The sequence below is a fragment of the Falco cherrug genome, chromosome 3 (genome assembly GCF_023634085.1).
Source record: "Falco cherrug isolate bFalChe1 chromosome 3, bFalChe1.pri, whole genome shotgun sequence".
NCBI classification, from domain to species: Eukaryota; Metazoa; Chordata; class Aves; order Falconiformes; family Falconidae; genus Falco; species Falco cherrug.
Genome location: NC_073699.1, coordinates 55327658 through 55351123, shown reverse-complemented (window position 1 = coordinate 55351123; position 23466 = coordinate 55327658). Strand labels below are relative to the sequence as shown.

At 41.5% G+C, this 23466-nt stretch overlaps 1 protein-coding gene across 2 annotated transcripts in view; it reads right to left on the bottom strand.

Annotated features, from left to right (window-relative positions):
- The window catches only part of CHST9 (carbohydrate sulfotransferase 9), a 96697-nt gene that overhangs the window by 7389 nt on the left and 65842 nt on the right, over nt 1–23466 (bottom strand). For both annotated transcript variants that reach the window (XM_005433880.3, XM_027797754.2), the window contains exon 4: nt 15527–15564. In XM_005433880.3, the coding sequence (XP_005433937.2) occupies nt 15527–15564 (38 nt within the window). The remainder of the gene's footprint in view (nt 1–15526; nt 15565–23466) is intronic.

Sequence of the window (23466 nt, the reverse complement as noted above, 5' to 3'; positions counted from 1 at the left end):
ATTTTGGAAAATGTCTGAACATACACCAACAACAGGCAGCACGCACATCAATCACTAACTCTGGATCCAGATCTTCCCATGCAAAAAGTCCTTATCAAACTCCTTGATCCAAGTGTCCCAAGTGCAGCGATGGCTACTCATGGTTTTCTAAAGAGAGTCAAGTATTGCACTCTTGCCAAGAATTATGCAGAGTGCTTTGCTCTCCATTTGTATTAAAACATTTGAAAGGTAGTAAAAAAATGGCCATGAGCCCAATTTAGAAGAGTAGGCATATTGCCTCTGTTTCCCTTCAGCTAGGCAGAAACGGAAGACAGATTTAAAAATTAGTTTAAATACAAGGGAAAAAGGAATGTAACTGTTAGTGTGGTGTTTGGCTACTGGCAGACAACTCAGTGAAGCTGCTGAAACAAAGGGCATTTCTGAGTCATTAAGGGGTTCATGGATTTGTTTTGACATTTTTATTGCTGGAGATTCCCTTCTCCTCCCCATCCACAAAAGGATTCCTCCTCACTGTAAAAATAAGTAGCCAATACCTTCTTTTAAACACACTGAATCTCTCCTTTCCTTTAATACCTCCACAAGCCACTGGGGTAGGAGAGATTGACTACTGCCAAGAACGGTTAAGACTCATCCGGTTATGCTTTGTGGTGGTTTTACTATGCATGGGTGGGATCTCATCTAGATAGTTTGCAATTAGAGCAACTTGCCATGAGAAGAGATAATGATGTATTGGAAAGAATGAAATTCCAGGCTGATTTACAAAGATTTACAGGCCTGCAGTGTTGTGTTTTCTAAATGCTTTAGTGCAGGATCTTAATTTTTACTAACAATTATAATAAAATAAGGCCAACAGGAAATGTAGGACAAATAATAGTGAAGGAAAGAAATATTCTGTTTTATTATGCTTTTCTGGGCTGCCAAATAACGACATTGTAAGTATCAGTAATGTGTGGTTTGGTTCTCAACATCTAGCTAACATGTCTTCTGTCCTAAAACATGCTTCCTGAAATAGTCCTCTAAGATGCTTCTTAGCAGCAACTGAATGAATCACCTGGGAGCCAACAGTGCTCTGCTTTTTACTGTGGGTTGCACTTGACTGCTGCAGGTTTCAGGGCCCTGGGGACCCTCTCAGCACTATTATTCTAAATAGCTAATATGAGTGCTCTGCAAACACACGGGTATTCAAAGATGATAAAAATGTAATTGCTTAAGACAAGAACGGGTTGAAATATTTTTTGCTGATGAAACTTATGAAAAACAATTATTTAGAAGGACAGAGCATTTGTGGTTTTTGATCAAGCCAGGCAGGGGTTCTGCAGTACTTACAGAAACTTACCCATGAGAAGCAGCAAAGGTGCCTAATGATGAAATGACAGGAGTTTGAAATATATGCTTGGAGTATACTGTGACTTTGCTTACATCCCAGTCCTTTGGTACTAGACATGTTTGGCAGTGCCAAAGTTCAGCATGAACTGAGAGCACTAGACACTTTATTTTACTGTACATTGCTTCTTATGTGAGGATTGTATTATAATCATAAAATGTCAAGACCTTACCTGTTTACCTAGGACCTGTCTGTAGAAAGCAGACAGATAAAGGGTCTTCTAACATAAGGTTCATTTTCCGATTCAGTTTCTGATTCTACATTGATCAGGGAGCTCAGGAGATCAGTTTCTTAATTTAGGTATTTAGATGAAGGTAGCTTGAATACTGGAGGGCTATAAAACAAAGATCCTCTTACTTGGATTGTAGGTATGTATGAGTCTTGGAAAAGGTTATATATAGTTTCAGCCTAAACCTCATTTGCTAAAAACATCAAGTTTTTCACATAATTGGAAACAGAAGGATTTCTTCAGCAGAGATCCGCAACTGTGGCACATGGCGCAGAATTGAAATATGAGGCAGCTGAAATACGAGGAAAAGTTTGCATGACTACTGCTATCTTCATCACTTTTGGATGGAAGTGTTGATCTGCCAGAGGGCAGGAAGGCTCTGCAGAGGGATCTGGGCAGGCTGGATTGATGGGCTGAGGCCGACTGCATGAGGTGCAACAAGCAGCAGTGCTGGGTCCTGCACATGGGTCACAGCACCCCCATGAACTCTACAGGCCTGGGGAAGAGTGGCTAGAAAGCTGCTTGGTGGGAAAGGACCTGGGGATGCTGGTTGACAGCTGGCTAAACATGAGCCAGCAGTGTGCCAAGGTGGCCATCAGCATCCTGGCTTGTATTAGAGACTGTGTGGCCAGCAGGAATAGGGAAGTCATTGTCCCCCTGTACTCGGCACTGGTGAGGCTGCACCTCAAATACTGTATTCAGTTTGGGGCACCTCACTTCAAGAGGGACATTGAGGTGCTGAGTGTCTCCAGAGAAGGACAACAAAGCTGGTGAAGGATCCAGAACACAAGTTATATGAGGAGCGGCTGAGGGAACTGGGGGTGTTTGATCTGAAGCAGAGGAGGCTGAGGGGAGACCTTCTCACTCTTTACAGCTACTTGAAAGGAGGATGCAGACAGATGGGTGTTGGTCTCTTCTCCCAAGTAAGAAGCAACAGGACAAGAGAAAAAGGCCTCAAGTTGCCCCAGGGCAGGTTTAGATTGGGTATTAGGAAAAATTTCTTCACCAAAGTGTTGTCAAGCATTGGAACAGGCTGCCCAGGGAAGTAGTTGAGTCACCATTCCTGGAGGTATTTAAAAGACATGTAGAAGTGGCACTTGGGGACATGGTTTAGTGGTGGAATTGGGAGTGTTAGGCTGGATTTGATGATCTTAAAGGTCTTTTTCAACTTAAACATTTCTATGATTCAGCAAGCCAGTGAAGCCTGGAGCTATTACTACCTCACTTTAGCTGTAAAAACATGTAAAACTATACTTACACATGTATGTACAAGTTTTCTTAAGTCTGCCAAGAGGAGGGATTATCCTTAACTTTTTTGTGCCAGAAGACTGTTTGCAAAGCGTAATTCAGAACAGCCAGCCTCCTCCACTAGTATGTTACCTGAGCTGACATGTAAATATGCTCCCAACTTTCTCCTATCATAGCAGCTGTGTAGTGTAATGTCAGCCAGCTAAACAAATCCCTGCGGGAGCTCCCAATGGAGAAACTATCCAGGCTGGCCACAAGTGACAGGAAATATCTGCTGATGAGGTGCTTCAGCTTCTGTGCAGTGGAGACAAACCTCTTGATTTATCTTTTGTGCTTAAAACAGCTACTTCCAGAGATAGGCACCACTAACCTCTCGCCTCCCAGTGGAGTCATTTATTTTTTGCTTATTTAATTTATTCAGGGAAAATCACCACTGCTACATTCCTCACAACCCAGAGTTGACATATGTATTCCTTGTGAAAACTGCAAGTTTAGCAGAGGTAATTCTGTCAGAGATACCTTGTGGCTCAAACACAATTCCATTATGGAAGAGGAAGAATGAAACAACTGTGCTTTGAACTTTCATAGTTCTTTCTGTCCTCAGAGTTCTTAAAAACCCACAAAATAGCAGCAAGCTTGTCTTTCCTCTGGATTAAGATCTGGGAATATTTTGTATGTGGAGCCATCAATCCTGACAGGCAAAACCTTACTATAACAGACACTACATTTTCCCGTGAGCTACGTATCCCTGAAACACATATACTTGTACCAAGCATCTCTAAGATTACTAAATTAGTTGGAGGGGAAAAAAGAAAAAAGAAATTAGAATATGAGATGCTCAGAGCTTCCTGCAGAGACTAAGAGGTAAACTTTGTAGCTGAAATACAATCAGGTTCAAGGGAAGTCCTTTCGAACACTGAGCCAGACACAAATCAGAATAACTGATCATAGTAAGGAAAAACCCCACTGCAGCTAAATTTTAATTAACAGTTACCATTAATTTTAAATACTGCTTTTCAAAACACAACTTTGTGAATCAGTGACCACTCCCCTTCAATCTGTTAGTAGAAAGTTTGCAGGGTGGCTTGAAGTTATGGCAAGGGCACAGACAAAGCAAGTAAAGAAGAGAAGGACAGAGGGAAAGAGACTTTTTTCTTTTTATGTGGTGTGGCCAAGTGTCAGTGAATGAGCTGGTGTGGAAAAATTTGAAAGGACAGCACCAATCCAGAGCTGGTTTTGGAGGAGAACAACCCAGGAAAGTGGCAAGGAGTCCCAATGCGGTAAGATAAACAGTAACATTATCAGGGTTATAGCAGGAGTCCTGTCCCCATTTAATAAGGGGACAGGAGGAACCCATTTGTCTTTGTCCAAGACCCTCACAGATACACGACTCCTGGCTTTGCACAAGGCTTCTCTCCTCTCCCTGCCCCCTGCCTTCATCTACAGAAAGCACAAAGTCACCCATGCTAATGAGGCAAGACAGGCTGCACAAGCCACTTCCACAAGCTGATTCATATGGTCAGCAACCTGGATAAAGGAAATTAATCTCTAATTTTACTTGCCAATTCTTGTTCAAATCCAGAATTAACTCCCTCCTGTTTCCGCCCTCACAGTCAAAACATTGGGTTTCTCCAAAACACGCTCAGAATGGGAAGGATAAGAATGATCAGGGCACGCTTAATAGAAAAAATACCAATAAAGTGCTATTATTAGCAGAAGCTTAGTAACATGTAAGTTTGTATGACAGATTAAAGATCCACCAAGACTAGTACAACAACGAAGTATTGCAAATAAAAACAAGCACCCCACCCCTTCCTACTAATAAAGAAATCATCATCAATGTCTATCGATGGTAATGACAAATTGGCTTCTGGATAGTGCAATGCTGATACTGCTTCTCTAGCTTTCTGACAATAGCTTCATGGGGCTGGCTCTTTGCAGTATAGCTTACAGACTTGTGAATAAGCACAGAGCCATTGCAGCCCAGACAGCCTGTGTTTGGACAGAGCCTGCACCTAGTCTGCACAGGGTGCTTGGCTCTAGGTGTGCAGCTAAGCTGTGCTGCTAATAAAAGGCAACTTTCAGATCATGGACCACTTAACGCTGGGCCATATTTAGCCCAACCTCCTTCCTATGCAGTTGCACTCATTTTGGGTATAGGTAAACCAGTATGTTTAAACAGCATTTAATTTTGAGCCCAGCCCTCCTCCTCTCTGTGTAATCTGTTAATAAAACCTAAGTCAGCCACTGCAGTCAATGGTCAGAGATCTTCATCAGCACTCAATCTTATTTCTGTACTGAACAGAGCCATATGAAAGCAGCTTAACCTGAAATTCAAAATGGACTCAAACTAAGCACACAATACTTGTGTTATGAAGAATAAAGTTAGAAAAAAACTCCCAGGTTTCACTGACTAGCAGGTTTATTATGTGTATACAGGGAGCTTAAATCTGAAGATGACACTTTCAGGTAATCTCTGCATATTACATATTGGTCTCTTACTTGAGTTCATTAAATAAAGTTAACATCCCTACTTTCTTATAACTTAAAGCACAGAAGCAAGTCAAATAACCTAAACCATTCCCTCTGTTTACAAATGCAGTTCTCAAAATCGTTACTTCCAAGTGCATGATATTTCATATACACAGTCATTTTATGAAAAAGAAAATAAATAATGCCTCTCGCATGTTCACAACGCAAGCCAGGCAGGCATTTTTGAGCACATTTCATATTTTAAACAACATCTATTTTCCTCTCTAAAGACAAGGGCTGATACCTGAGGCTAGATGCCAATATCTCTTTATCCTAAGGTATTAGGGACCATGTCTTGGCACCTGCTGATCAACACTCACCCTGCACAGGGGAGCCCCAGTCCCCACTGCCCCACCTGCATGAGGAGATGTATTTCCTGGGAGGGTGATCTAACTCCTGGGCATTAATCCCGGAGGTTAAGTAATGCTGCATGCTGGGACTGAACCGCTGGCTCCTCTTTTCCAGGGACTGCTGTCCCCACCAGACAATGGATGAGCCTCAGTCTCTCTCTTTCACTTTTATATACAGGAGAGATATGACACAGGTCTCACAGGTAGCAGAAGTTGTAAGCTTGAGTAGGTGGAGGAAGAAAATGAACCTAGACTTCCCTACTTAAGAGAATCACTGACTTAAGTTTTCACAGATATCCCAACACCGTTTTAAGATGACTGCCGGGCATACCTGTACCTCATGCAGTCCAACCTGGCAGGTGTGAGCTTTCCCAGAAAGGTGGCTGTTTCTGGGTTTCCACCACACTGAGACAAGAAGTCCCTGGACTAGATCAGTCCTGCCAACACTAGGGCACCCTGTACCTGCAGAAGAACAAGCCTAAGAGGCTCAGCTCCTCCTCTGTGAGGTGATGAACACGCAGAGGCTGTCACAGATCTGGACTTGAGTGGAATTTAGGCACTTCGGTTTCCTTCTAAACCTGTTCACCCTCAACTACAATGAAGATGCAGCTGCTTAAAGATGTTTGTTCTTAGTAGCCAAATGTGGAGCTTGGGTGCCCATTAAGATATTTGGAATAAAAATGAGGCAAAATGCACATGTTTTGGGAACAGGGAAACAATGTGATTCTAAGCCCAAAAGGTTTTGAGTTGAGTACCAAATCCTTCCCTCGATTACTTTAAAGGAATTGCTTCAGCTGTAAATGTCAAGCTACAAACAAGCTGCTTGACAAGATGCTCTTACAAGTGGTGACCTAAGTAGTAGCCTAGTTTTGGAGGAGTTTCAGTCATGTTTCCCCATCCCACCACTGCCTGGCCAGTACTTCCAGTTCCTGCCTGTACCCAACTGGCAGCAGTGCGCAATGCAGTGGCTCACCACCTGTATTTGTGCTTGCCAGCCAGCCCTCTGCCCTCTCCTGAAATGGATACGGAGCTGGGATACCAACAACTGCCTTTTCCACAGCAAGCACAGAATTTCCCCTCTGACCAGCCACCACCCTTCACATTGCTGGACTCTTATCTTACAGCTGTGTCAAAGCTGGCTGGAATTGTCCTCGGCTCCAAGGGAGATGGCCTGGCAGCATAACTGGACAGGTCTCCCTGGGGCACCCAGGGCATTTACACCTAGTGAAATGTAAAACTGAAGACGATAAACAACTGTACTCCTTCCCCACAAGACCCACCGTCCCCTCTGAGAAGAGAGGTCTGCAATGTAACGCTGTGCTTCTGCATACATGGCAGTATTTCTCACATTAGTGGCCGTGGTAAGATCCACAGGGATTTTTTGCTGGTAAACAGCATTTCTATCCTGTCTGCAGGTAAACACACTTATCTTCCAGCATAAACAAGACATCTTGCTCTTTCAGAAATAGTAAGAAAAGTTTCAAATGAAGCTAGGTTCAACTGAAGAATATTAATATATATTCAGGCATGAAGAATTCAGTTTCCCCTAAATTGCTTTGGAAGAGACAGTAAGATCTCTAGCGGTCTCAAAGCATTTTTCCCTCCATCACAATTAGCATTTAATTCAAATTAGATAACTTTATTAGTAAATAAAAAATAAATAGAAATGTATAATGCACTCTAGATTGGCAAATATCTCAAATCTGTGTTTGCTTACATTCATACACTTTTAAACAAATTCCTGTGTTCAATTTTACAAAAAAATATTAATACTTGAGAATTGATTGCGTTCATAAATTACCGTGGGACAAAACGGGTTGTGAATTTACAAAAGGGATTATTCACTGCACACTCCCTCCTCACACTGACTGAAATGTAGCGTACCCTTTTTTCACTCAAGGGGGTAAATCATGTTTACCATAGGTAAAAGAAAATACCCTAGTTTATTCTGTAGCAGCTTTTTTGTGTAACTATCCACTTGGCATGCATTAATCTGCAAGCAGTGTCACAGATGATCAGTGTGCCATCCAAACACTATCTAGTTCAAACGCCACCCCTCTGTGAAGCAGAGGAATAATGAGAAAGAACGTGTCGTGGTTAAAGGTAGGTGCACTGGCCAGAAGCACAGTGTTTGGTTTTGTGTAACTTTGAGCAGGTCTCTTGACCTTCACACTACATTTTTGCATGTCTGCAAAACAAGGAAAGATAATAATTGCCTACCCCATGTGAATATTGTGATTCCTAATTTCTGATTAACACTGGTAGAAAACTCTTGCCATTTTACAGAGGGAGAAGGGACACTCAGCAATCTGAGAATCAGGACTGCAACCCAACTTCCCAGCCTGTACTGCCTTTCATTGCTCAAACCTTACACCATTTCTTTTAGTATTTCTGTTGAACATCCAATCTTCTTAAGCCTGTTGCATACTCTAATGCCTGTTTTTTTTCACAAGAAGAATCATTCTTCATAAAGTTGAAGACATTTTTATCTTCAGACATTGCATGTATGTTTCTGTCTATACAGTCTGAGAAATGGTTTCCTCCAAAAGGTTACTGAAAAGGTTGTCAAATAAAAGTGTCTGCTGTTCTTATTTGAATAATACTTTCTCCTGTGTTTTTCTGAGATTCACCACCTTTAGTACTATGTATTATTTAATTAGTGAAGGACTGTTAGGTTATCTGAACTTGAAGGGGACAGAATATGTTCTCAGGAGCAGCCCTGATCAACCTGGAAGGAAGAAAATGTTATGAGCAGAACAAATCTGAAAAGGTTTTCCTGTCTGATTTTCCTATTTGATCAGATATTGCATAATGAATGAAAAATTAATCGTTTAAAAATGCAACTTCTACTTACTGGTAAACAAAATGTGCAGGAGGAGCAGGAGGGATCTCATCAACCAGACAGGGCTCAGAGGTGCCCACCTCGAGCATATGCATGTAAACGGGTGAGTACCTACAGGGCAGCATGATGGGGGAAGCTCTCACATCTTCTCTGGAAAACCAGCATGGCTGGGTGCCTCTCCACAGTGCCTGTACATATGCTATTGCACACTGGACAGGGAGAAAACAGGAGGAATGAGAGGCCTGTATGCAGTCTCACTGGGATCAGAGAGATGTGGTGGGACAGCTGATGGGATTAGAGAGCTGTCATGAGTGGGTATAGGCTCATCAGGAAGGGCAGGCTGGGACAGCAAGGCGGTGAGTCACCCTTTCAGTCAGAGGGCAGTGGGGACACATGGAGCTCTGCCTCTGGAAAGACAAGACGGACAGGTGGAGAGCATGTAGGTCACGACTAGAGGGCTGACCAACAACACTGTGGTGGGTGTCTGTGACAGAGCCCCTAATCAGGAAGAAGTAGAAGATGAAGTCTTCTGCAAACAATGGGAAGAAGCCTCACGTTTGCAGACCGGTCTTCAGAGGGGAATTTAACCACCCGAGTATCTGCTGGAGGAGCAGCAGAGCACAAGCAATCCAGGTTTGGGGAGTGCACTACTGGAAAATTCCTAATGGATGTGATCAAAGAGCTAACAATGAGAGGTTGGCTGCAGGACCTCACACTTACAAACATGGAAGGACTGGCTGGAGATTTGAATGTCAGGGTGGTGGTATTTGCCATGAGAAGGCAGAGTTCAAGATCCTGAAAAGAGGGAACAAGGCAGAAAGCAGGATCACAGCCCTGGGCATCAGGAGAGCAGACTTTAGGGTGTTCAGAGACCTGCTTAGAGGAAACCCATGGCATATGGCCTTGGAGAGGAGAGAGGGCCAGGACATTTGGGTGGAGTCAGAGGATCACCTCCTCCAAACTCAAGAACGGTTTATCCCCAAGAGAAGGAAATCAAGCAGAGGTAGCAGGGGTCTGCATGTGCAAACAAGTAGCTTCTGAAAAAAATTAAACATAAAAAGAAAGCTTAACAGAGATAGAAGCTGGGACAGATGAATATAGAATAACCCTGATCATGCAGGGTTAGGAAAGCCAAAACTCACCTGGGAGGGATGTGAAGGGCAACAAAACCAGGCTTCCACAGGTCTACCCACAGCAAAAGGAAGACTAGGGAAAACGTGGACCCACTGCTGAATGGTGTAGGGACCTGGTGATAGATGACATGGAAAGGCTGAAATAGTTGACACCTTCATTGCCTTGGTCTTTACTAGTAAGACTGGCCTTCAACAATCCCATGCCCCTGAGACTTATGGGAAATTCTGGAGCAAGGAAGATTTTCCCTGGTGAAGGAGTATCAAGTTAGGGAATTTTAAATAAACTAGAGATAAACAAGTCCATAGACCTGATGGGATGCACCCAAAAGTGCTGAGGGAGCTAGAGGGTGTCACTGTGAGCCTATTCTTGATTATTTTTGAAAGGTTGTGGTGATGGGGGAATGTTCCTGAGGACTAGAAAAAGCAAATGTCACTCCTGTCTTCAAAGAGGGCTAGTAGGAGCATCAAGGAAACTACAGGCTGGTCAGCTTCACCTCAATTCCTGGGAGCATGATGGAGCAGGGGATTATTCTTCCCCAGGTAGATTTCACTTTGCTGAACTTCATGAGGTTCCTGTTTGTCCATTTCTCCACCCTGTTGAGGTCTTTCTGAATGGCAGCACACCCATCTGATGTCTCAACTACTCCCCTGAGTTTTGAATCCTCTGACAACTTGCTGAGGGAACACTCAGTCCCATCATCCTGGTATGTAATGAAGAAGTTAAACAGTATTTTATTCAGCTGTGACGCCTGGGGTACTCCACTGGTGACTGGCCTCCAGCTGGACTTCGTGCTGCATAGATTTATGAAGGGGAAATCATGCCTGACCAGTCTGATAGCCTGTACCATGAGATGACTGGCTTGGTGGGTGAGGGGAGAGTACTTCTTGTTGTTTATCTCAAATTTAGTAAGGGTTTTGGCACTGTCTCCCATAATGTCCTCACAAAGTACAGACTAGATAAGTGTTCGGTGAGTTAGACTGAAAACTGGCTGAGCTGCTTAGGATCAAATGGTTGTGCAAAAAATCCAGCTGGAGGCCAATCACTAGTGCCACAGGGTCGACAGTGGGTCCAACACTGTTTCACACCTTCATTACTGACCTGGATGATGAAACAGAGTTTACCCTTACCAAGTCTGCAGACAACACAAAACTGGGAGGAGCGGCTGACACACCAGAAGGATATGTTGCCATTCAGAGGGACCTCAACAGATTTGAGAAATGGGTAAACTGGAACTTCATGACATTTGACAAAGGGGAATGCAAAGTGCTGCACCTGGGGAAGAACAGCCCTAGGCATCAGTATAGGCTTGGGGCTGGACAGCTGGAAAGAGGCTTTGTAGGAAAGGACTTGCAGGTCCTGGAGAACAAGCTGGCTGTGAGCCAGCAATGTGTCCTCATGGCAAAAAAGACCAACAGCTTCCTGGGCTGCATTAGGCAAAGCATTTCCAGCAGATCAGGAGAGGTGATCCTTCCCTTTTGCTCAGCTCTGGTGAGACACACCTGGAGTGCTGTGTCTAGTCTTGGATTTCCCAGTACAGGAGACATGAACATACTGGAATAAGTCCAGTGTATAAATGGACATGGATATAGACATACTGGAGTGTGTCCAGTGAAGGGCCACAAAGGTATTTGACAGGAGCCTCTGACATACGAACGGTGGTTGAAAAAGCTGGGGCTGTTCAGCCTGGAGAAGAGAAGACTCAGGGGGATCTTATCAATGTATATAAATACCTGAGGGGGGGAGTGGGGGGGGAGTGAAGAAAATGGAGCCAGACTCCTCTCACAGTGGTGTCCAGTGACAGGACAAGAGGCAGTGATCACTAACTGAAACACAAGGAATTCCATCTAAATACAAGAAAATACTTTTCTATGGTGTGAGTATTGAGCACTGGCACAGGTTGCCCAGAGGCTGGGAGTCTCCATTCTTGAAGGTATTCAAAATCCAGCTGGATGCGATCCTAGGCAACCTGCTCTAGCTGGCCCTGCTTTGAGTAAGAGGGTTAGACTAGATGATCTCCAGAGGTGCCTTCCAACCTCAGCCATTATGCGATTCTATGAAGCACATGAAAGTGAAAGTTTGTTTAGTGGGCTATATGCCTGTGTCTCTTGAAGACTTTCAAACTCCTAATTTTGGGGGAACAAAGTATGTAACATTGAGGAATATGGCCCCAGACTGGGAAAACAGGAGCAAGGGACATGCCGTCAGATAACATGACGTTGCAGCACTTGGAAGCTGGCATACATGGACTGAACTTTTCCTAGCTAGGTCATGTGAGAGAAAGCAGGGGACAAAGGAGAGTGCTGAAGTAAACTATAGCAGTGCACAAGGAAAACTGAAACATGAAGGTTTTGCTGATATTATCATAGGTTTATTACACCATGGGTGTATCTGAAGCATCCTTCGGGTGGTAAGTCATTCCTCCACATGGTCTGTGCAAAAAACTTACATTGTCATTTAATAAAGGTTTGAGTTTTCTTTCGCCTTGTTACTTCGGCAGAAGGCGCATACATACTGACAGTACATCAGAGCTGTAGTTACCCCCGGTCCAAGCCTAGCTCCAGCAAGTACATTGCTTCATCACTGTCCTTTGTGTGTCACTGCTTCCCCAACCCCATGTGCAGAAAGGGAAATACTCCCTGACAGAGATGTCAAAAGACGAAGAGACTGCAAGAGAGTCTGCCTTGAGGGAAGAGCTCCTCAGGGACAGAACAGTGGGACAGATATCGTGGAACACTCTCACCAGCTTCCTGATGCAACCTGCAGCTTCACTGCAGAAGGGACAGGCTCAAGTCTGAGCTCAAAAACAGCTGTAATTTTAACCTGAAAGTCTGTGCAAACAACTTCAGCTTCTAAATGCATGGAGGTGTATTCTTGTTAGTCCTTCAGAGCTTCTGAGCAAAACTACATGTAGGAGTATACATTAAGACCACAACACAGACAAATCTGAGTGTGATGAGTGTGAGTAAGGATGAAACATAAAGGATTGCCTTCAGACACATTTTGATTGGCAAGTCTGTAACGTGTCTTTTAGCCAAGACAGTTATACAGTTAGAAGCACAGGGTTTGTTCTGGTTGCCTTGCATTTCCCTTAGCAATAGTTAACATGCTACAGCTAATCAGGCTGTACATCTGTGCCAGGATTTACCCTGAAGTTGCAAAGGTAGTTAAAACAGGTATTGAAAAGCAGAGTGCATACCATTTCTGGATGTCCCTGCTCAGGCAGAGTTGTAGATGACCACTGCTGTTAAGTGAACATGCATACCTATATACATAAATGACAAAAAAAGGTGCTCAAGGAAAACAAGCAAATGCCTTACGATCAAAGGGAACAGGAACCAGTGAAGATGATAACTGTAGACAAAGGTTTCTGGAAGCAGATACTACCTTAGTGTTTTATCTATGTCATACGTGACCAAACTTTGCTTAGGCTTTAGAAAGAGCTAGGAACTGCACAGAAACAACAGTGGTCATCAAGATGTTAGAGGTCCCAGATACCCACAGATAGTGAGGGGTTTACTTAGCAGGTGATCGCTAGGATGGCAGCTCCAGCATTTCCCCATCCCCTCTCTGTTTCACTCACCTCTCAACAAGACATTTCCTGCCTGTCAAGTTGTAACATCATTTATCTTCTGCAGAGCCACTTCTCTATCACTTAAATTTCTGGCAGTCAGTGTAACACAGTGTTGTTGCACTGACTTAAAGGACTACAGGATCTTAAGCCAGATAAGTACCCTATCCCGCATATAAAATTTCAAGTTCAGTATTGAAAATAAACAGAATCCTTCTATGGGAGATATTCCATGAGGATCAAACCCCGTTCAAATCTTTTTATTGTAGTAGTATTACTACAGATCAAATATGCAGTGCCTCTGCAATTGTGCCCTAAATTATAGACTTTAAAATGAAACCAATTTCTAATTTGAAACATTCTCCCATTTCTTGGAAGTCCACAGGAGGTTCGTATGGAATGAGACATCACCAGCTTCAGTAGTATCCATTTAAAAGTGAACAACTACCATTTGTCCCCAAATCAACTTTTTACAGTTTTATTTAGAAACACCCTCCACATATGAAAAAAATGCAATTTTCCTGCAAAATCAGCTGTTCTGAAGTTGACTGCGGAGAGACAGAACAGGTGACCAATTTGAGGAGGGCAAGGCAGTGGCATGCAGGAAAAGACCAGGACTGCAAACACAAACTATGGCACCTGATCCACCTTTTGCAACTGCGACAAATGTCCTTTTTAGCACAACACACTCTTCCTCAGAAAAGGGCGATGTCATCCACAGAGCTGATTTTGTCACACAGAAAATGTGCAGAATTAGATCTCCAGTCATCCATTCACAGCCCTGTCAATATAGCCTCAAGTTGTGTTTTAAAAATACAACTGCCCCCCCTTCTGGCCAGCAAAGGCTGCCAAAAGTGGCTTTGCAAGACATCTCAGGCTAATTTTAAAATACAGTTTGGTTTATAAAACTTAATTAGACTTGGTTTAGGATACAAACTCTCAGTCAAAGCACAGAATTACCATTAAGTTTCAAAACATTTCTACGCTTATTTAGAAAAAGCGAAGATTTCCCTATGCTTATGTAATGCCATATTCTGGGCTGAATGTATACACCCATCAATTTCTCAGGATAACGGGAAGGTTGTAACAACCCTCGATATTATTTGGTGTCAGAGGACCAGGCTTCCCTTAAGCTGGTCCTCTGCTTTATGGGCTTACTCAATCAGGAGCAGTGCCAGCTCAGGCCACTGAAAGTGACACAGTGACATCTGTGCTGTGCTCTGCCACGGCAGGGGAAATGCTGTTAGACCCAAACCAGGCTGCCTTAGGTGGTCAGTCACCTGGCGAGTTAGTCCTCCATCTAGATGATGAATTCATAGATAACAGTGATGTAATGACGTCAATGCCTCAATTTATAGCTTGGAAGGAAGACTGCTTAAGGGTGTGTAATTGCTGGAATACAAATATTTTAATGACTGCTTTTTAAGTGACTTATCAAAATAAATCTCACAAACAATCCAGATACCTGTTTATATGCCATCTGGATAACAGCATTCAGTAAGATGACAAGAAGCCAAGAATGAGAAGCATCACAATGCTTCTGTACAAGTCGGGCAAGTCCTTTCAATCTGGAAGAGCATGTAATTTAGGAAATCAAATTCTAGATTTCCTCCTCTCTCTCTGGTTAGGGGAAATTTTTTTTCATTGTAGTTCCTATATGCTTGATGCTGAAATGCTAACTTTCAACATAGAAAGTTTTTTTTTTTTTTTCTGAATCACTCCTAACTGATACAGTAATACAAACAGAAAATGCTTCCACAAGCAATGTCACAGTTTAGTGAAGCCTCCATGAAAATTCATAGTAGAAATGAAAACCTAAACAACACTAAAAGATAATGTGCTTAACATGTGCTGTGCATGTATTTCATATCAATAGCCTTCTGTTTTTTAAAAGGAATACTAGCAAACAGGAGAAATATTACTTTTTTAAAAGTACAATTCTGTGCTATAAAATTTGATACCAATGAACAAATTACCTCTAGGCTTTATCCTCACCATCAACACATTGAGAAGTAGATGAATTAAACTGTTTAAATGGCAAATCTTAGGTTTAAATCAAAATGATGGCTACTGTTGTGAATTCGACACAACTGCAGAGACAGGCAGTTGTCTGATACATGGTCCTTAGCCACACCTATATAGTTAACATTAGCCTGTCCTGTGGAGTTCTCCCCTTTAATTGTTACAATTCTTCTACATGAAAAATTAAGTAACAAGAAGTATGAAAGTGTCAAAATACCTGATTAAATACCTGTTGTTGCAATGTTTCTCCAGACACTGAAAAAGAAAGAAAATTAGTTTGTACATATTTTAAAGAATACCATCGTGTACACACAGAACAAAACCCACTGAATTCAGCAAACAAAAAAATCAAATTTTATAGTTAAGAAACAGAATTTAACAAGTACAAATTACTTGAAACTTCAAAATGGAAATCCACCTAAAGTAAAAGAGGGACAAGCCCCTCTCAATAAACATGTGTTAAAAAATAAGATTGAGATAGGTAGCCAATCTTCTTAACCCAGAACCCCACAAGAAATTACAACATTCAAAGTGAAGACAACAAATTTCAGATACGTGCTATGAAGCATCTTACGTTGTGAGACGTAGTGCTGCATGAATACATGCCTGAGAGGCTGGTAACATCCATCTCAGGATTTGGCAATTGGAGGAGAAAAGCAGCTTCTGCCTCTACCCTAAAATAAAATTACGTGTCTGTGTCAAGACTGAGGATAGGCACCAGCTGGCTCAAGGGAGAAATTCTATCCTGGTAATATCCACAAAGTGGTGAGTTGAATTATGGTCTTGTTTCCTTATTCTGGCCTTCTGCAGTGTCCTTCAGCCTGCTCCTGAAGACATGATCAAAGCCTAGACAGAACATTGCTTTTCTATAGCTGTCTGGGACCCTAGCAGCAATGACACCTCAAACCTAATCTTTCCTTTTAGATCAAAAGGGACAGTAATTTTGCCTCATTCACTGACCTCATGCACTAGTTGTCAAAAGGGCAGCTGGTATTGATTACCTTCCCTTTGCTACTGGAGACTATCCACATGTACTAGGGAAAGTCGGGAATTTCACACTCACCTATTGAGTTAGGCTACATGTACCCAGAGGTTTTTTTAAGTAATAATGACGGGACACTACTTACAACCTGTCAGTGTCACTATTAACTGTCATGGGAGCTTGCCTAGCATGAGTGGCTGCCACCTCCAGCACTGGAAATGATATTCCATTTCAATAGAATTTTTTGTACCTGTATGTGTGGCACAAAGATAGAATTTTCAAAATGACGTTAAAATATTTTAAGTGTGAAAATAAAGACTAAAGATTCTGTTTAAAGGAAAATGATCCTCCCTACTTGTCCCTGAGAATGCTCTTCTTCTCAATGAAAGCATTATAGGTAATTCAGATAAAGATAATCGCTTTAGGCTATATTATGAGACTGTCTCTTATGATAATTATTTCCTGCATGCTTGTGTTGTGTTTTTATTTGCTACATACAAAAATTATGGTTTTTTGGCTAACCTCCCAACTATCTTTTAGGGCAAATGTCTCAAAATGTATTCCCTTGTTCACTGAGTTCATCTTTGGGAGAAAAAGAAATTATTCTTGTAACTAGTATTTTAACCAAATAGATTGTTGGTAATGGAAGATTAAAGGAGTATGTGTTGTTAGCATTCTGTAATGGTATACAAGTTGCTAGGAAAGCAGAGTGTTTGAAATCTCTGGTTAGATCAACACTATTTTGCTCAAAGGTTTGTGGACTTTGAATACTGATGCTTTCCTGTTTCCCAGTACATTTGTTTTTAGGCTATTTTGATTCACTTTAAAGGAATTTTAATAACTTTCTGTTGACAGCATGGACAGCTGGTCTTGAGAATTAGTGAAAATTCACTTGCTGACTGAGGAAGGAAGTGACATCAATGAGTTTCTAAAGTCAGCCCCGGGGGAAAAGTGCGCTCTGCCAGAGTAGCCTTTCATGCCATTGTATTTCCAGTGATGCCTCAAGATGCAAATTGCATTATCAATCAAACTTGCAGTTTCTACCCAGACAAATACAAAAAATGAACAGAAAGACTGGGAAAGACCTTTGTGGCCATTCCTGACACTGCTAAGGAAAAGGTGAGGAAGAATTTACAGTAGTTGTTTCCTTGTTCACTCTTTAGTTCTCTCTTTTAGTGGTTTAAATAATACAGTATCAAGGAAAAGGCAGTTGCAGAAGTGACTTTATGAAATACCAGGCACGATGACATGGGTTAAACAGGACAGAGATTGGCTAGGCTGTTAAGGGTAGAAGTGAGATCAAATTCAAGGTCACCAGCAAATTGAGTACTGTGTTCTCCATTTATTTGCTAGATGATCCTTGTCCTCCTCACAGAATAACTATCTGAATTTGGCACAGTCAGCAGTTGTGCTCAGAAGAACCAAAGTCTGTAATAAGACAGGTGCTGCAAATTAGGGTGGAAATATATTGGCACCATTATATGGGGAACCCTGCAAAGTCCTGGTGTGTACTGTTCTTTTATTTTAGGAGAAAAGGTACAAAAAGCCATGAAAAAGCAAGAACACCACCTACAGTGCCAAAAGGGCGTTCAGTTTCCAGCCGATGGCTAACAGTAGGGCAGTAGGAGGCTTTGTCATTGAAATTAGCCAGAATTTTGTTTGTCCCTTTTTTATTTTCTTTTATTTTAAATCCCCAGAATTGTCTTACAATGACTAGTCACTGATCTGTATTTTATTTATGGCATCCTCAATTCTGAGGCGGATGTTTCTGTTTAGGTGCCTTGTGATCACTTGCGGTGACCACTAGCATTCACTACAGTGATTCAAGAAGCTCCACTAGAGAGAGTGCTCCAAATTCACAGGGCATGAGGCAACGGGACACTGATAAAACCAGAACTGTCAGAACATGTCAGCCAGTCCCACAGGCAACACCTGCATTAGTCTCACAAAATGCAGGTAATTCTTGAGACTTGCCAGAAGCTTCATTACTGATAGACCTACACATGCTAAATTCAAAATTTACGACAGTTTTTCCAGACCCGTTGCAATGAGGTAGCAGCTTATGCAAGATGAACGGATGCATGAACATCAAGCCAACTTCCATCTGGAAATCTATATGGAAGCTGCCCAGCAGGTAGCCAGTGTAGTTCAAGAGACACATCTTCTGCAGCTCAGACTGCATGTGAATGGCTTGCTCTTCTCCTAAAACTTCTTTTTTCTACCTGTCATCTGGCAAAATATTCCTAAATGGGTTCAATAGTGCCATATGACCAGCCTTGGAAACACAAGCAAACCAAAAGGCCTTAAATCACAGACAACTACGCTTCAACGATACTTTGAGTCAAGAGATGTATTTACTAGTACAAACTACCATACTTATTTGCTGAGGCTCTGCTCTCCTGCCACCCTGAGAGACGCTAAACTGGTGCAACTGGATTCCAGTGATGGTTTTGCATCAGGACTGGAGACACAGACCTCTTCTAATTAATTTTTAGTGATTTTCTTTCGTCTTTCCAGTTACAAATAAGTGTAATGGATGGTTGGATGGTTGAGATAAATGGTCTTCTTACACTGACCTCAAGCTATATCACTTTAGAAAAAAAATATTACAGCAAACATTCTTTAAAAGATTTCTCTGTATTTTCATACACTAATTAGTACACTAATTCCTGTTTCCAGGGCAAGTTGGGTTTTTCAATTTTTTTTTTTTGCTTTCTTGTTCTTATTATAAGATTACCTTACTGAAAGCAATAACATATGTTTTCTAATGTAAAACTGACCACTGCAAGACACGAGATGGTGCCATAATTGATGCTGTCACGAAGAACTGCTCAGCCTTACGCACACAACCTACACAGAGAACAATACGCAATTATGCACACTGTGCCCTGCTTACCTCCATACAAAGGAATGTGATATTTGTGCAGGTTTACAGATTAATCTGCTGTAATTCCTTTTAATGTTAAACTACTTCCAGCTCAAATATAATTAAGATCACTAGGTACAAAAGATTCAGATTGGAAATAGGAGTACACTCCAACAGAACAAATAACAGCTTGATGTTGTTTCTTATGTTCAAATAGTTGGATACATTAAAGGATTTTGACAGCATGTTTGTTCCCTAAGTATGTAGGAGAAGAAAAAAAAAAGTTGCATTTCAAAAGGCAAAACACTACTACTGCATTTAATTAAGAGTGTAAAATCCCTTAAATACACAGATCTGCCAATTTCTGTGACGTGACTGCTACAAGTCCTAGCAACAAAGAATTTCTTTTTTTCTCCCCAAAATCAAATACCAATTTATAATTTTAAGCAACCATCATCAACATCAATAAAATAAAGGGTTTGGAATGAAAAGTTTGTTTCCTTAAATCTTCTGATAATCCTGCTAGTATTTGTGGCATAGAAGCAAGGCAGGGGACAGACAGAAATTATGGGTCTGTCTACCCGTTCCCAAAGGTCTGAGGGTTTCCCAGCAGACCAAGAAAAGTGGGGAGAATACCAGGGGGCAAAGGTGACCCTCAGCCTTGCTCTGAAACAGCCATATGCATAGTCCACAACAGCCATATTCATGTGACTGCGAGTGGGAATAGCACTACTAAAAAATCAGTTTTTGAAGAGGGAATGCGATATTCTAATATCAGTTTAATTTCATTTTTTCAGTTTGTGACAGAAACACTAACAGCTTGGGATTTTACTGTATTTTTACAGACCTAAACAAACACGTATGCAACCTATTCAGTTATGATCCACTCCACTTCCATTACTGGTTTCCTAATCTACCAGAGCAGATTCTAAGAACTGAAAGGAAACCAAAGCACTTGTTCGTGACAGACTTGGGCAGCAGTTTCCCATGCCACCAGAGCCTGAGGAAGAAACACTCAGATTTGTTTTTCAGACCTGTAACAGAGGTGGTGTGACACTAACAGATTATCTTCTGTGAAAGCCTATAACTTGGCACAAAAAGATTAAAATATTTAGGACAGAACCATACATTTCCTATAAGTTATCCACAGAATCTCCGACATCTGTAAGCAACACAGCTCCCGCTGATGTGCATAGTATTTCCTCCCTCTCACAAGGAACTTAGAAAACTGAAACTGCTTTGTTTTTTATAGCATTGCCTTCAAAACCTAGTTTAGCTTACTTTTGCACCTCTGCCATAATTATGCAACCGAATATGATTACAGTGGCCTAAAATGTATTAATCACATCTTCATGGTATTGCATAATCCTTTTAAGTTGTCACAATGCCAGCTCATAAGTTGCCCTGGCAGTAGGAAACATAAAAAGAAACCCAAGTTGATACTGATTGAAGCAAATGAAGGAAAGTTGGCCATCTCAAAACAGTGAAACTCTCACAGAATTCCAAGGTCTCCCTAGCTAATTTTTCGTGATTACTTTTGATATGAAAACAGAGCTTTAATTGTCAGTCTCTAATAAGGATGCAGAACTGTTCCCTGTGAGGTTCAAAGGATCCTGGGAAACTAAACATTTACGAAAGCTCAAGTAGCCAAATGTCTTGTGCTGATTAACATACACCATTCAGTTTTCACCTAACAAAGTCATAACAAGTAGAAACCCCAAAGGAAAAAAAAAATTGGACTGACAAAGAAACATTAGTCTTAATAGGAACGAGGGCCCTCATTCATTTATTTGTGTGCAAAAAGGAGGTGGGGGTGTAACTCAAATTCATTCCTGGACCAAATCCTCCATTGACTAACATTGTGTAACTGTACTTATGGAAAGATGTTAGAATATAAGTTAATTAAAAATGTGAAGTTTCACATGTCCTCTGCTTCATCAGCATTGATAAATATTTTTAAATGAGACAGAATTGCCAGGATGCCCACTAACAGAATTAGTAGGCAGGCTTGTTTGCCAGTTTTCTTCTAGAAAGTTTTGCTTTATATATCTGGAAAAGGGAAAGCAAAAATTTGTCACCTTTTTCATTTAAGGATGGAAGATTTGAGATAATGGAAACATGCCAGACAGCATATTTGGTTTTAATATCAACACAATATTGATATCACGGTTTGAATCGTTTCCAGCTGAACATCGTGTATATTTTCAATGCTTATTTGGCATTCATCCTGTATCTAACAACAAAAATAGTTTGTTTCCATTTTGTCTTACTGCTCACTATGCAACCGCTTTGAAATGCTTTTTCCTTTTACCCAACTACTTCACGGCTTTTTCAGATTCCTGTTCTCTTAAGGAACTGCATGGAACAAATTGTGGATTCCTACTCATCTGCAACTGGACATGCAAAGGTCAGTTAATTTTGGCTTAGCAGATGCATTTTCTCAAACTCTATCACAATGTGATCCAAATCTTAAGGTAGAAACTGCCTCGTATCTCACACTGCAAGGGCCATTGCTTTTTCATTTGAAATCACATGGACCACCAGCCTCCACTTGCATGCTGCTAGTTAGGTATGGTGCTTTACGGTGCCTTACATTATGATCATCTAGAGGACAGGTCACATCATCTGTTAAAATGCCTTTTTCACTACACTCCTGTGTTGAGCTCAATTGCTTATGCAGTTATCTTCCACAAAATAGGTTTCTGGGCTTTGACACGAAAGAAGCTGTTTTCACCCATCAGCTGGTCCATTGCAGTTTCCTATACAAGGTCCTTAGCGTGTGTTAAATGAGAGATGGCTGACCCTGTTTTTTTCTGCTGAAGGAAAACTATCTGGTGTTTACTCTAAGAACAGCACAGTAAGAACTGTCATAATGGAAAAGACCATGGAGAGCAACTAGAGCTTGAATCTACATACACAGACCCCCCACAGAAATAAAGCTGTGGACATACGGCTATCTCTGTAATATACCCTGTTATGGTCTTAGGTAGCTGGAGCTTTGCATTGCACTCACAGTAGGGCTGGAACACTGCAGTAGTTTGGCTTTGGGTTTGGTTCCTGCTTGGTTTCTGTCCATATTAAGAACATATGGTTGCCCCCACCCAGACAAGGAATGTGACTGCAGTTGAAACTGGCAGTCAGATTAACCATGCTGAGGCAAATTCACATGGAGTCATGACCATCCAACCTGGCATACCCTAAAGAAGGTCAGCTGTTGGTTTTTCACTTGCAGCGAAGAGGAGTTGATACCCATCTCTGAAACACACTATCTCCATATAATCTTAATTAGAATACCCTGGAAATGACAGTTGAAGGTGCCAGTAGCAATGGGAAGCAGCACACAAGCTCTTACAGGGTTACGTCCACTTATTTTGACTTACCTGCTAGGACAACTGCACCACAAACAGCTGAGCTACAAAGCTTCTCTGGTGTGACTCAGAAGCAGTGGTGTGTGCAAGAGGAGCATGCAGCAAGCCCTAACAGGGGTGGAAAAATCTAGCTTCTTGGCATTAATTACAAAGGAGAATCCCACAGCAAAGTCTCCATGGGAAGCCTTAGTCTACAGTTTCTGTATTTCAAAAATAAAAAGAAGATGAATTGTCTATACAACATAAGGCCAGGAAGTGACCAGTGGTGATGAGAGCAAATATTCTTTCAATTTACTACTCATCCTGAGTTATGCCAACATAAATAAAGTATACTTATTTGAATCTGCCATGTTTCTTTGTTTAAGGTCTAAATGTGCCACTTTAAGGCATGGTCTTAGCACACTGGCCTCAAATAACTTCCCTGAAATTATTCCATTTGGAAGTAAAATATTCCCCAATGAGAATGAGACACTTACAGAAAGACACTACTCATGTTTACAAGGAAGGTTACATGCAGGAGAGTCTGGAATTAATCCACTAGTAAAGAACAGAGGGGAAAAGGAAAAAGTGAAATAGGAGGGATCTGAAATAGGACCTTACCACCTGGAAAACTAAAAAAATTCTCTGAACAGGATAATTTTATAGGGAAAGAAAACTAGGAGGAGAAAGGTAAAGAGGAACAAAGCTAGAACATAACATTTCTTAGTGCATGGCTCTGAATTAAGATCGGTCAAAATACAAACCAAACACCTATAGCAATCAGTTGCTGCAGGGAGTACAAATTTATCTACTTTTGTATAACTAGAGTACGACCTTTTGCGCCCAACTCTTGTGCTTGAATCCAGCTGTAGTTATTAGAAGTCATTTGTAAAAGGTCATCCATGACTGAGAATGTAATATGAATCCAAGATGCACAAGGGTTCAGGTTTGTGCTACTCAGA